Source organism: Hemitrygon akajei, chromosome 18, assembly GCF_048418815.1.
Source record: "Hemitrygon akajei chromosome 18, sHemAka1.3, whole genome shotgun sequence".
Lineage (NCBI taxonomy): Eukaryota > Metazoa > Chordata > Chondrichthyes > Myliobatiformes > Dasyatidae > Hemitrygon > Hemitrygon akajei.
In genome coordinates, this window is record NC_133141.1 from 12,124,931 (window position 1) to 12,140,239 (window position 15,309).

Genomic DNA, 15,309 nt, shown 5'->3' on the forward strand with positions numbered 1-15,309 from the left:
ATTCCCAACCTATTTTACACTATGGGCCAATGCTATCAAACGAGGGGCCCGTGGATCAGGGTTTAGAGGGACCTAGGCATTGTGGCTGTGGTTTCATATTTTTCCACTTTTATTTAGTTAACAAGTGATTGCACAGAGGCATGTTCAGTGCCTTTGAGATGGCCTTGCACCCATCCCCAGAGTAGTGCTTATCTACTATCATTTCATTGGTTTGTCTCAAATCCTCTTTTGTCTTCATTTTGGTTTGGTCTGTTGAAAATCTTCCATACTGTTAGATCTGACAGAGAGGAGGGGATATTTATTCTTAGGAATTCATTGAAAACAGGTGATCTTCCAATTTTCTACATCAAATTGAGTGAGCTGGTTAGGTAATGTACAGTACATTGCATCTGATGAAAATTAGTGTGGGTAATTACAAATTGCCTCAAGTTTGGTTTTAATTTTTAGCAAATTGTTAACCAGTTTTGAAACTTTTGATTTGACATGACGTAATGTTTTGTAGATCAACTCAAAATCCTACTTCAATACATTTTAAATTTAGAATATGAGACAGTAAAATGTGAAAATAGTTGTAAAATACATTTACAAGGCAGTGTAGCACCTGTAAAATACAATTTCAAGGCAGTGTAGACCATAAGATATAGGAGCAGAAGTAGGTCATTCGGCCCATTGAGTTTGCTCTGCCATTCAATCAGGAGCTGATCTAATTCTTCCAGTCATCCCCACTCCCCTGCCTTCTCCCCATACCCTTTGATGCCCCAGCTAATCAAGAACCTATCTATCTCTGCCTTAAATGCACCCAATGACTTGGCCTCCACAGCCGCTCGTGGCAACAAATTCCACAGATTTACCACCCTCTGACTAAAGTAATTTCTCCACATCTCTGTTCTAAAAGGATGTCCTTCAATCCTGAAGTCATGCCCTCTTGTCCTAGAATCCCCTACCATGGGAAATAACTTTGCCATACCTACTCTGTTCAGGCCTTTTAACATTCAGAATGATTCTATGAGATCCCCCCTCATTCTCCTGAACTCCAGGGAATACAGCCCAAGAGGTGCCAGACGTTCCTCATATGGTAACCTGTTCATTCCAGGAATCATTCTTGTGAATCTTCTATGAACCCACTACAATGTCAGTATATCCTTTCTAAAATAAGGAGCCCAAAACTGCACACAATACTCCAAGTGTGGTCTCTCGAGTGCCTTATAGACCCTCAACATCACATCCCTGCTCTTGTATTCTATACCCCTAGAAATGAATGCCATCATTGCATTCACCTTCTTCACCACCGACTCAACCTGGAGGTTAACCTTTAGGGTATCCTGCACAAGGACTCCCAAGTCCCTTTGCATCTCTGCATTTTGAATTCTCTCCCCATCTAAATAATAATCTGCCTGTTTATTTCTTCCACCAAAGTGCATGACCCTACACTTTCCAACATTGTATTTCATTTGCCACTTCTTTGCCCATTCCCCTAAGCTATCCAAGTCTTTCTGCAGGCTCTCTGTTTCCTCAACACTACCTGCTCCTCCACCTATCTTTGTATCATCGTCAAATTTAGCCACAAATCCATTAATCCCATAGTCCAGATCATTGAAGTATATCATAAAAAGCAGCGGTCCCAACACCGACCCCTGTGGAACTCCACTGGTAACTGGCATCCAGCCAGAATAGGATCCCTTTATTCTCACTCTCTGTTTTCTGCCGACCAGCCAATGCTCCATCCATGCTAGTAACTTCCCTGTAAATTCCATGGGTTCTTATCTTGCTAAGCAGCCTCATGAGTGGCACCTTGTCAAAGGCCTTCTGAAAATCCAAGTACACCACATCTACTGCATCTCCTTTGTCTACCCTAATCCAGGTAACATCCTGGTAAATCTCTTCTGCACCCTCTCCAATCCCTTCACATCCTTTCTATAGCTGCACAACACTAATTATGTGGCCTAACCAAAGTTTTATACAACTGCAATATGATTTGCCAACTTTTGTACTCACTAGCCCAACCAATAAAGGCAATATGCTTTTTATCTTCTTTATCACCCTTTCTACTTGTGTTGGCATTTTCAGAGATTCTAGCCACATTTCTTCTATCTCCATAAGACATTGGAGCAGAGTTAAGTAAGTCAGCCCATTGAGTTTGCTGTGTCATTTCATCATGGTTGATCCATTTCTCTCTCAACCCCATTTTCCTGCCATCTCCCTGTAACCTTTCACTCCCTGACTAATCAAGAACTTGTCTATCTCCACCTTAAGTATACCCATTGACCTAGCCTCCACAGCCACCTGTGTCAAAGAATTCCATAGAATCACCACTGTCTGGCTAAAGAACTTTTTTCCTCATCTCCATTCCAAATGGACGTCCCTGTATTCTCAGGCTGTGTCCTCTGGTCTTAGACTCTCCCACCACCATCCTCTCCACATCCACTAGGCCTTTCAACATTCAATAGGTTTCAATGAGATTTCACCGCCCCTGCTTATTTTACTAAATACAAGTGAATAAAGGCCCAGAATTATCAAACACTCCTCATAAAATAAGCCTTTCATTCCCAGAATCAATATCGTGAACCTCCTCTGAACCCTCTTCAATGTCAACACACCCTTTCTTAGATAAAGGACCCAAAACTGCTCACAATACTCCACAAGGCCTCACCAGTGCTTTATACATCACAATCATGTCGTTTTGAGCAATATCTATAAAGTTCTATTCTATAAAGCCTCAAGATTATATCCTTGATCTTGTATTCCAGTCCTCTCAAAATGAATGCTAACATTGCATTTGCCTTCCTCGCCACTGACTCACCTACAAGTTAACCTTTAGGGAATCATGCATGAGGACTTGCAAATCCCTTTGCACCTTGGATTTTTGAATTTTCTCCCTGTTTAGATACTAGTCTGTTTTTATTCTTTCTATCAAAGTGCATGACCATACACTTCTCGACACTGTATTCCATTTGCCACTTCTTTGCACATTCTCCTCATCTGTCCAAGTCCTTCTGCAGACTCCCTGCTTCCTCAACACTACCTACCCTTCCACCTATCTTCTTATTGTCTACAAATCTGGCCACAAAGCCATCTCTGCCTCCTGCCAATCAGCCACTGCTCTATCCATGCTAGTATCTTTCCTGTAATACCATGGGCTCTTGTTAAGTAGCCTCATGTGTGGCACCTTGTCACAGTCCTTCTGAAAATCCAAGTACACAACATCCACCAATTCTCCTTTGTCTATCCTGCTTGTTATTTTCCTCAAAAAATTCCAACAGATTTGTCAGGCAAGATTTTCCCTTAAGGAAACCATGCTGGCTTTAGCCGCTTTTATCATTTGCCTCCAAGTACCCTGAAACCACATTCTTAACAATCAACTCCAACATCTTCCCAACCACTGAGGTGAAGTTAACTGGCCTATAATTTCCTTTCTTCTGCCTCTTTCCCTTCTTGAAGAGTGGAGTGACATTTGCAATTTTCTAGTCTGCCAAAAGCATTCCAAAATCTAGTGATTATTGAAAGATCATTATTGATGCCTCCACTATCTCTGGGGTGTACACCATCCAGACCAGGTGACTTATCTACCGTCAGTCCTTTCAGTTTCCCAAGAACCTTCTCCTTAGTAATAGCAATTGTACTCACTTCTGTCCCCTGACACTCTCAAACCTCTGGTATACTGCTGGTGTCTTCCACAGTGAAGACTGATGCAAAATGCTTATTAAGTTCATCTGCCAGTTCTCCATTACTATCTCTCCAGTGTTATTTTCCAGTGGTCTGATTATATGCCCTCTCTTTTGCTTTTATGTTGGCCTTGACTTTATCCTACCTTTAGAATACTTCATTTTTGGAATCTATCTATTCTGCGCTTTCTGAATTGCTCCCAGAAACTCCAGCCATTGATGCTCTGCTGTCACCTCTGCTAGTGTCCCCTTCCAACCAATTGTGGCCAACTCCTCCCTCGTGTCTCTAGTTCCCTTTAATGTAATAATGATACATCTGAGTTTATCTTCTCCCCCTCAAACTGTTGGGTGAATTCTATCATATTGTGATCACTGCTTCCTAAGGGTTGATTTACCTTAAGCTCCCTAATCAAATCTGGTTCATTACACAACACCCATTCCAGAATTGTTGTTCCCCTAGTGGGCTCAACCACAAGCTGCTCCAAATCCTGTAGGCATTCTACAAATTCCTTCTCTTGGGCTCCAGCGTCAACCTGATTTTCCCAATCTACCTGTATATTGAAATCCCCATGACTATTGTAACATTGCTCTTTTGACACATATTTTCTATCTCCAGTTGTAATTTGTATCCCACATCATAGCTACTATTCAGAGGTCTGTATATAACTTCCATCAGTGTCTTTTTACCCTTGCTGTTTCTTAACTCTGTCTTTTGATCCTATGTCACCTCTTTCTAGGAATTTGATTTCATTTTTTTTTACAAACAGAGCCATCCCACCCACTCTGCCTACCTGCCTGTCCTTTCAATACAATGAGTATCCTTGGATGTTAAGCTCCCAACTATGATCTTCTTTCAGCCAAAACACAGTGATGCCCACAATGTCATACCTGCCAATCTCTAACTACACTACAAGATCATGTACCTTATTCAGTATAATGTGTGCATTCAAATATAACATCTTCAGTTACGTATTCATCACCCTTTTTGATTTTGTCCCTCTTTTACACTGCAACTCATTCCCATTGACTGCAATTTTGCTCAGTCATCTGCCTGTCCTTATGACAGTTTCACTACTACTGCCTCTATTTGTAAACCAGCTATCCCATCCTCAGCCCTATCACTTCGGTTCCCCTTCCCCTGCCTAATTAGTTTAAACTCCCCTCAACTGCCCTAGCAAACTGCCCATAATGATACTGGTCTCCCTCGGGTTCAGGTGTAATCTGTCCTTTTTGTACACGTCATACTTTCCTCAGAGATCACAATGATTCTGAAATCTGAAACCTTGCCCCTGCACCAGTTCCTCAGCCACACACTCATCTGCTAAATCATCCTGTTCTTACATTCACTGACACAGGGCATAGGCAGCAATCCAGAGATTGCACCCTGGAAGTTCTATTTTTCACTTTTCTACTTAGTTCCCTAAAATCTCTCTTCAAGACCTGCTTGCTTTTCCAACCTATGTCATTGATGCCAGTATGTACCAAGACTTCTGGCTGCCCCCCCCCCCCCCCATAATGCTGTGAACTGGATCTGAGGGGGGGGGGGGGCAACATACATACATTTGTGTCCACAGTATCTTGTGTTTACTCCTCTAACTATGGAATCTCTTATCCTTTTCTCGCCCCTTCCCTACTGAGCCACAGTGCCTGACTCAATGCCAGAGACCCGGTCACTGCAAGGTCTCCTTCACCAATGCTTTCATCCCTGTCATAGGCCTTCATCTTCCACCACGTCAGCCCCTTCCTTGATCACCTAATCCTTCACAATTTATGTCAGCTGCATCAAGATCCTACCACTAAACACGTTACCCATCCTTTTCCTTTAATCAATGTCAGCAAGACCAAGGAGCTGATTATTGGCCTCAGGAGGAGGAAACCAAAGGTCCATGAGCCAGTCTTCATCAGAGGATCAGAGATGGAGAGGATCAGCAACTTTAAATTCCTCGGTGTTATCATTTCAGAGGACCTGTCCTGGGCCCAGCACACAAGTGAAACTATGAAGAAAGCACAGCAGCACCTCTAATTCCTAGGGAATTTGTGAAGATTCAGCATGTCATCTAAAACTTTGACAAACTTCTATAGATATGTGGAAGAGAGTATATTGATTGGCTGCATCACAACCTGGTATGGAAACACCAATACCCTTGAACAGAAAATCTTGCAAAAAGCAATGGTTATGGCTCAGTTATTACGGGTAAAGGCCTCCCCATTATTGAGCACATCTACATGAAGCATTGTCACAGAAAAGCAGCATCTATCATCAGGAACTCCCCACCATCCAGGCCAGGCTCTCTTCTTGCTGCTGCCATCAGGAAGGTGGTACAGGAGCCTGAGGACTCACCACCAGGTTCAGGAACAGTTATTACCCCTCAACCATCAGGCTCTTAAACCAGAGGAAATAACTTCACTCAACTTTACTTGCCTCATCACTGAACTGTTCCCACAATGTGTGGGCACACTTTCAAGGACTCATCTCATGTTCTCAAAATGTATTGCTTATTTATTTATTATTATTGTTTCTTTCTTTTTGTATTTGCAGTTTATTGTCTTTTGCAGATTGATTGTATGCCTGTTGGTGTGGTCTTTCATTGATTCTATTATGGTTAATTGGATTTATCGAGCAAGAAAAGAATCACAGGGTTGTATATGGTGTCATATATGTACTAATAAATTTGCATTGAATCTTGAACTTAAAGTTTCAAAGGGATCTTCATGTTTCCCAACTCTGCTATTTTGTCCCCACCATTTCTCATCTTCTGACACCTTTCCCTGAAACTGCAGAAGATGCAGTACCTCTTCCCTTCCTGGTGTACTGCTAATGTGTTCAGTGTGGTCTCCTCAGCATCGGAGAAACCAAACATAGAATGGGTAGTTGTGGAGCACATATGTGGGCTACAAGAGGCACAATGTAAACTTGAGGACTATTGTCTGTCTGGGCTGCAGATTTAGTTATTGAACTGATGGAGCTCACATACTCAAACTTTCTCCAGCTGCATCAGTCCTACCATTACTGCCATAAGTCACTGCTTTTATCTGACTTTTACTTTCCTCATTAGCACAGCCTCGCTTGTCCAGAATGTCCTACAGCCCTGCACTTCACAACCAGGCTGGTTTGCACTGTCATGCTTTGATTGTCCTCAGTGACCAAGGGAAACTCCGCAATTCAACCCAACAATAACCCTGATGTTGTCTGATCAGAAATGTTTCCTCCATCCCATTCATTCCTTGTCACTTTCCCACTTCTGATTAAGTTCGGTTAGTTCGGTTTTTCCACTCTCTCTCTCTTTCCTTTCCATCTCCCCCAGATGCTGCTTGTCTTACTGTGTGCTTCTGGTATACCCTCTTTTAATTCCATAGTTTGGGCATCTGCATTGTTTTTAAATTTTCTCAATAATAGCCTCTGGACTCAACACTAGGTTCAGGAACACTTAATACCCCTGAAGCACCAGGCTCTTGAACAAAAGGGGATAACTTCACTCAACTTCACTTGCCCCATCACTGGCATGTTCCCACACTCTATGAACTTGCTTTCAAAGGCTAGTCTCATGTTCTCAATATTTATTGCTTATTTATTTATTGTTGTTATTTCTTTCTTTTTGTATTTGCTCAATTTGTTGTCTTTTGCGTTCTGCTTGAATGCTCAAGTTGGTGTGGTCTTTTGTAATTTTATGATGGTTATTATTCTATTATGAATTTATTGAGTATGTCCACAAGAAAATGAATCTCAGGGTTATATATGGTGGCGTATATGTACTTTGATAATAAATTTACTTTGAACTTTTGTAAACTCTGTTTAAAACAGTGATTATTTTTATAACTAGTATCCCAGCCGAAGGCAAAGGCAAACCGCTGCGATAACCTGCCAAGTACATGATTTCCCAATATGTCAGTCTCAATAAAGGATCAAAACAACGATATTAACAAGTGTCGGGACAGAGCGGTGTGGAGGGAAATCATCCGCCAACTGGAAATTCCAGATGCAACCTAACAACGATGAGTATCCAATACAGACCTTCAGGAAACTCTTGCACCAAATGTGTGATTTATTGACCTGACACCCTTATCTCTGTGACATTCATCCCAAATCCTTGGATCTGTAATCTGATCCTGACCCACATTCCTAACACCAATCTTTAGCCTAGCTGCTGTTGCTTGCAAGGCCCACCCATCCTCATCCGTCAGCCCTTTTATTCTAGATCCCAATTCCATTTCCATCTGTCACTACACTATGTATCCTGAGCACTGACCCTCATTAACAGCCATTCCCAGTTTTTGGACTCTCACATTGCAAGCACAAACCCATCCAAAAGGCACACAGTCAATCCCCAGTCCTCGAGTCCTGGAACCCAAGCTGCAGCCAGCAACTTCTTCCAGCCTTGACCTCAAGCCACAGTCTACCTGTCGGATTTCCAGGTCTTCTGTGACCCAGACTCTAATTCCCAACCTTTTCACTGATCACAATTCTGATCCTGACCTCAGATCTGATCCCTGTCCTCTACCCCATCCACAGTTCTCAAGTCACAGCCCCATCCGTGACCTATTCACCCTCCATCCTGCATTTCTAGTCCTATCCTCAATGCATCATTATTCTCAGGCCACCTCCATCTCCTTCACCCATATCAGCAACAGCTCCAGGCTTCAGAATACTTATCACATTCCTGACTTGTTCCTGGTGAAATGTACTTTGGGTGGTCAGGTGAGTTACCTGCCTTGGGATAACTGGGCATCAAAGGGGTAATCCATGTGCAGTGCCAGGGGATGTTGATAAATTGTTTATTATTGCACACATACTGAAGTACAGTGGAAAATTTTATTTTACATGCCATCCATACAGATCATTCATCTATCAGTGCACTGAGGTAGTACAAGGTAAAACAGTAACAATGCTGAATGCTGTTACAATTGCAGAGAGTGCAGTACACATAGGCAAAAAGGTTTGAGGTCATGATAAGGTAGATTGTAAGGTCAAAAGTCCATGTTATCCAATTAGCATAAAAGCTGTCCTTCAGCCTGGTGGTGTGTGCTTTCAGGCTTTTGCATCTTCTGCCTGATGGGAGAGAGAAGAAAGAATATCTGGCATGGATGGGAGGCTTTGATTTTACTATCAGTTTTACTAAGGCAGTGAGAAGTGCAGAGTTAGAAGAATATTTCTCTTCTATTTTGACCCAGGAATTCAGAGTAGGTTGGTATTAACGAGTCAAGGTTAAAATCAAAGACATATGCACATGTATGCATAAGGTGCAACGGAATATGTGCTGTACAGGCACATAGCATCATACAAGCAGCATTCACATGAAAACAAATTATACACAATTTTTATAAGAAAGAACATAATTAGAACAAAAAGGTCCATTATGGTGGAAAGTGATCAAAGTAGCCATAATAGGGATTTGGGTTGTGCTGATTGGTTCAAGAACTGAATGGTTGAAAGAGTGAAGCTATTCTTGAACCTGGTGGTGTGGGACTTCAGGCTTTTGTACCTTCTGCCAGATTCTAGCTGTGAGAAGAGGATTTGAATGTTGAAAGGCATGGACAGAGTGGATGTGGCAAAGTTGTTTCCTATGGTGGGGGAATCTAGTACGAGAGGACATGACTTGAGGATTGCAGGGCGCCCATTCAGAACAGAGATGCGAAAAAAAATTTTTAGCCAGAGGGTGGTGAATCTGTGGAATTTGTTGCCACGGGCGGCAGTGGAGGCCAAGTCATTGGGTGTATTTAAGGCAGAGATTGATAGGTATCTGGGTAGTCAGGGCATCAAAGATTATGGTGAGAAGATGGGGGGATTGGGACTAAAGGGGAGATTGGATCAGCTCATGATGAAATGGTGGAGCAGACTCGATGGGCCGAATGGCCAACTTCTGCTCCTTTGTCTTATGGTCTCCTTGATGAAGGGTGTTACCTCGAGACAACACCTTCTGCAGATATGACTGCTGGTGGAGAGGGATGCACCTGTGAAGTATTTGGCTGAGTCCACTACTCTGCGGTTTCTTATGAGCCTGCACTTTCAAGCTGCGATACCAAAGAATGCAGCTAATCTCAATTTGTTAGTGCTCAGTGACAAACCAAGCCTCTTAAGAAAGTAATGACACTGGTGTGTCTTCCTTAGGATTGTGTCTATATGCTGGGCCCAGGACAGGTATTCTGACTCTCTCCACTGTCAGTCCTCCAATATAGCATGTTCACCCTCCCTTCCCATTCCTGAAGTCAACAATCAGCTCTGTAGTTTTGCTGACATTGAGTGTGAGTTTGTTAATGTCAACACTGAATCAGGTGTCTTATCTCCATAAGACATAGGAGTGGAATTTCATCATGTCTGATTCAATTTTTCTCTCAGCCCCAATCTACTGCCTTCTACCTGTATCCCTTCATGCCCTGACCAATCAAGAATCTATCAAATCTGCCTTAAATATACATAAAGACTTGGCCTCCAGAGCTACAGGTGGCAAAGAATTCCACAAATTCACCACTCTCTGGCTAAAGAAATTCTTCATCTCCATTCTAAAAGGACGCCCCTCTATTCGGAGGCTTCAATCCTGGAATTATTCTCATGAACCGCCATTGAACCCTCTCCAGTTTCAGCACATCCTTTCTAAGGGGCCCAAACCTGCTCATAATACTCCAAGTGAAGCCTCACCAGTACTTTATAAAGTTTCAACATGACACCCTTACTTTTATATTCTAGACTTCTTGAAATGAAAGCTAACTTTGCATTTGCCTTCCTTACCATAGACTCAACCTGCACCAGGACTGCATCTGCCATTTCTTTGCCCATTCTCCTAATCTTTTCTTCTGTTCTTCTGTGGCCTCTCTACTTCCTTAAAACTACCTGCCCCTCCACCTATCTTCATAATATCTGCAAACTTTGCAATTAAGCTATTAATTCCATCATACAAATCATTGACATACAATGCAAAAATAAACAGTACCAACACAGACCTTTGTGGAACACCACTAGTCACAGTCAGAAAATACTTCCTTTATTCCCACTATTTGATCCCTGCCAATCAGCCACACTTAATCGATGCTAGAATCATTACTGTAACACATAGCTTGTTATGCAGCCACATGTGGCACCTTGTCAAAGGTCTTCTGAAAATCTAAGTACATCTCAACTGATTCTCCTTTGTCTATCCTGCTTATTATTTCTTCAAAGACTCCCAACAGATTTGTCAGGCAAGTTTCCCTTGAGGAATCTACACTAACTACAGCCTATTTTATCATGTGTCTCTAAGTACCTTGAGACCTCATCCTTAATAATTGACTCCAACATCTTCCCAACCACTGAGGTCAGACTAACTGGCCTTAGTTTCCTTTCTTCTGCCCCCTCCCTTCTTGAAGAGTGAAGTGACTTCTGCAATTTTCCAGTCTTCCGGAACCATTCCAGAATCTAGTGATTCTTGAAAGATCATTCCTAATGCCTCCACAATCTCTTCAGCTACCTCTTTTAGAACCCTGGTCCAGGAGGCTGATACACCTTCAGGCCTTTATGTTTCCCAACAACCATCTCTCTAGTAATGGTAACTTTACAACCCGACACCTGGAACTTCCACCATACTGCTAGTGTCTTCTACAGTGAAGATTGACGCAAAATACTTGTCAGTTCATCCGTTATTTCGTTGCCCCCATTACTACCTCTCCAGCATTATTTTTCAACGTCTGTGATATCCACTCTCACCTCTCTTTTACACTTTGTGTATCTGAAGAAGTATCTTGATCCGGTAAGCTAACTCACCTCCACCCAACAAGTGGTGTTTACCAGTGAATTGGTATATGGCATTGGAGCTGTGCTTAGGCACACAGTCATGTGTATAGAGAGTAGAGCAGGGGACAAAAACACAGACAGAGGGGAAGGAGGGGTAGCAAAGGTAGCTGTGGGAGTTGGTCAGGTTATACTTGATGTCAGTAGATAATGTGTCTCCTGAGATGGAGACATATCAAGAAAGGAGATGTATCAGAGAAGGACCAAATTAATTTGAGGGCAGGGTGGAAGTCATTTAAAAGGCAATTGTACAGGTACATGGATGGGAAAGGTTTAGGGCACAAGTTCCCAACCTTTTTTATGCCATGGACCCCTTCCATTAACCAACAGGTCTATGGACTCCAGTTTGGGAACCTCTGATTTAGAGGAATATGGGCCAGATATGTGCAAATAGGGCTAGTACAGGTAGGCATCTTGGTTGGCATGGACCAGTTGGGCTGAAGAGCCTGCTTCTGTGCTGGAACGTCATGATTGAGAAGCTGATCTGTGCCAACAGTCTGGGAGCACCTTTCTGTAGGACTCCCGTTAACAAGAGGTAATCGTCTTGCTCAGCTCTTCCCATAGCTCTAAATGCACTAAAACGGTTTTTAAAAATACTTAGTGAAGGTTAAGACTAATTGCAGTAATTAAAGAACTAACAACTACAAGGAAACACACAAATTTATTTTGAAAACAAGTTTATTTTGCTAAAACAAAAGTGAGGGTGGGCAAGGATATTACCCTGTCTGCTCCAGTTCCCCCGCTGCATCCAATTGATCTGACTGGTTCTCTGCTTTGTTCTTATTTATCTTTGCCATAAGCTCTGAAATAGAGAATAACAATGCATGAAACACTCCCAAGTCATTATTGCAAGTCTATCACCACAAGAAATGATGGAAGCATCGGATCTGATCCTCCAATCATCAGGATTACAGAGTCAGTTACACAGCACAGAAACAAACCTTTCGGCACAACTGGTCCCATGCTAACCAAGGTGGCTTCCTGAGCTAGTCCTATTGCCTTTGTTAGACCCACATCCCTCCAGAGCAGGGGTTCCCAATCTTTTTTATGCCATGGACTCCTACCATTAATCGAGGGGTCCGTGGACCCAAGTTGGGAACCCCTGCTCTAAACCTTATCTGTCCAAATCTTTTAAACTGTATTGTACCTGCCTCTACAGCTTTGCCTGGCAGCTTGTTCTAGATACCCACCATCCTCAATGTGAAAAACATACCCCCTCTCACTTTAAACCTATGCCTTCTAGTTTTAGACTCTCCTACTCTGTGGAAAAGACTGATCGTCCACCTTTTCAATTCCTGCCACGATTATAAAAAACCTCTGTAGGTCACCCCTCAGCCCCCTTTGCTCCATGGAAAACAGTCCCAGGCTACCCAGTCTCTCATAGAGCCGGAGGTCATAAAGCACATAGATAGGCCCTTTGGCCCAACTAGTCTGTGCTGACCAAGATCCCCCAATAAGATAGTTAGCTAGTTCCATTTGCCCATTTCTCCTCATTATCTCAAGTGCTCTGGTCCCGGTAACATCCACGTGAAACTTTTCTGCACGTTTCCCAAGTTAATGACATCCTTCCTAAAATCAGGACGACCAGAACTGCGCACAATACTCCAAGTGCAATCTTACCAATGACTTGTACATTTGCAACATGATGTCCATACAACTGACTGATGAAGGCAAAGGTGGCAAATGTCTTCTTCACCACCCTGCCTGCCTCTGACAATGTTTTCAGTAAACTATATACCTGAGCTCCCAAGTCTCTGTTTCACAACACTCGATGAGGCATGACCATTCACTGTACAAGTCCTACCCTGGTTTACTTCCCAAAATGCAGCACCTCACACTTAACTGAATCAAAAGCAATTTGCTGATCCTCAGTCCACTTATAACCAGTGTTATCCTCAACCCAATTATCCCACAATAACTTCTGATAACCTGTTTATATACCACCTAAAATTAAAAGTTAAATTTCTTATCTGAGTTAAAGTCCACCTGCCATGCCTTCCCAGTTAATCTAGATCCTATTGTAACTTCACTCTTAACCAGACCACCAGCTGTGACCTCCTCTCTCCTAGCATTTCCCTGCCCCATCCCACCTAAGTTGGATGAGACACCTGAGACAACTAATTTGGATAAGAGGTCACTGACATCAAATGGTAACTGTTTCTCTCACCATAGATGCTGCCTGACCAGCTGAGTGTTTCCAATATTTTGTTTTTATTTCAGATTTCCAGTGACCCGGAGACCTAGCTCATACCCTGAAGACCTGGAATGAGTCTAGTAGCCCTTCTCTGAACTCCCTCATAGAATACGGAGACCAAAATCGTACACAGTACTCAGGGTGTGGCCTCACTGTACTGAGTGCATCTATATAGCCCAACATTGTATTAACCTTCCTAATCGCTTTTGTGCATTGTCTAGATATTGATAGTGATGAGTCTACTAGGATGCCCAAACCTTTCTCATATGGTATACTTTCTAACTCAATACCCACCCCAACTGCATATTTATAATGTTGCAAAAACAAAGGAGCTGGTTGTGGACTGCAGAAGGAATGGAGACAGGTTCGCCCCTATTGACATCAATGAATCTGGAGTCGAGAGGGTAAACAGCTTTAAATTTTTCTGCACCAACATCACTGAGGACCTCACGTGGTCTGTACACACCAGTTGTGTGGTGAAAAAGGCACAACAGCACCTTTTTCACCTCAGACGGTTGAGGAAGTTTGGTATGGGTCCCCAAATCCTTAGAAGCTTCTATAGGGGCACGATTGAGAGCATCCTGACTGGCTGCATCACTGCCTGGTATGAGAGTTGAACTTCCCTTAATCACAGGACTCTGCAGAGAGTGATGCAGACAGCCAGCACATCGGTAGAAGTGAACTTCCCACTATTCAGGGTATTTACAGAGACAGGTGTGTAAAAAGGGCCCGAAGGATCTTTGGTGACCCGAGACACCCCAATCACAAACCGTTCCAGCTGCTACCATTCCGGAAATCATACCATAGCACAAAAGCCAGGACCAGCAGGCTCCAGGATAGCTTCTTCCACCAGGCCATCAGACTGATTAATTCATGCTGACTCAACTGTATTTCTATGTTATATTGACTATCCTGTTTTACATAATATTTATTGTAAATACTATAAATTGCACATTTACACGGAGATATAATGTAAAGATTTTTACTCATGTATATGAAGGATGTAGGTAATAAAGTCAATTCATTTCAATATTTCTAATTCCTATACATAATACTTACATTAAATTTCATCCACATTTATCTGCCCACATCAGAATTTTGTTTAGAGCTAACTATTGATTCTGCTGCCTGTTATCAGCCTGGCCCCCTAATTCTGTATCATCAGCAAACTTTACTAGTTTATTTGTTATGTGCTTATCTAAATCATTAATGTAAATTAAAAACAGCAGCAGCCCCAAAACCGATCCCTATAGAACTCCACTTTTAACATCTTCTCGGTGTGAATAGGATTCCTTCACCATAACTCGTTTGTTCTTGAGCCAATTCTGCACCCATTTGCACACCTTACCCCGAATCCCTACCTGCTGTAACTTGAGTATTTACCTCTTGTGTGGTACCTTGTCAAAAGCCTTCTGAACATCCAAATAAATGATATCAACTGCTCTATTGTTATCTTAAATTTTAGTTACCTACCTTCTATGAGTTCTATGAGGAGGCAAGGCACGTACCTTTGGCTGGATTGAAAACCCCATTGGTCTGCTCATTACACACGTAACAGCGTTGAGATTTACGGTAATGCTGCAAGGCACAACTTTCACAGAAATAGTGCTTACACCTGTGGAAGAAAATGCAACTGGTTAAATATCAGGGAGATGCAAAGTTTTTTTATGTAACAGTCACCAAATTTCTGGATA

At 42.4% G+C, this 15,309-nt stretch overlaps 2 protein-coding genes across 5 annotated transcripts in view; one reads left to right on the forward strand and one right to left on the reverse strand.

Moving 5' to 3' along the window:
- The window catches only part of cdc27 (cell division cycle 27), a 129,237-nt gene extending 114,180 nt beyond the window's left edge, over positions 1-15,057 (forward strand). Inside the window, exon 20 of one of the 4 annotated variants that reach the window (XR_012102004.1) lies at positions 7,484-8,468. Coding sequence is in view for 3 of the 4 variants with exons in the window: in XM_073070816.1 (XP_072926917.1) it covers positions 5,624-5,685 (62 nt within the window). In the remaining variant the exon portion in view is untranslated. The other 3 variants (XM_073070818.1, XM_073070816.1, XM_073070817.1) reach the window with 3 other exon arrangements.
- rnf113a (ring finger protein 113A) overlaps positions 8,459-15,309 on the reverse strand; it is a 35,988-nt gene continuing 29,137 nt past the window's right edge. Inside the window, exons 9-11 of the mRNA XM_073070819.1 lie at positions 15,124-15,230; positions 12,142-12,223; positions 8,459-8,709 (exon numbers count right to left, since the gene is read on the reverse strand). Coding sequence (XP_072926920.1) covers positions 8,649-8,709; positions 12,142-12,223; positions 15,124-15,230 — 250 coding nt within the window. The 3' untranslated portion in view covers positions 8,459-8,648. The remainder of the gene's footprint in view (positions 8,710-12,141; positions 12,224-15,123; positions 15,231-15,309) is intronic.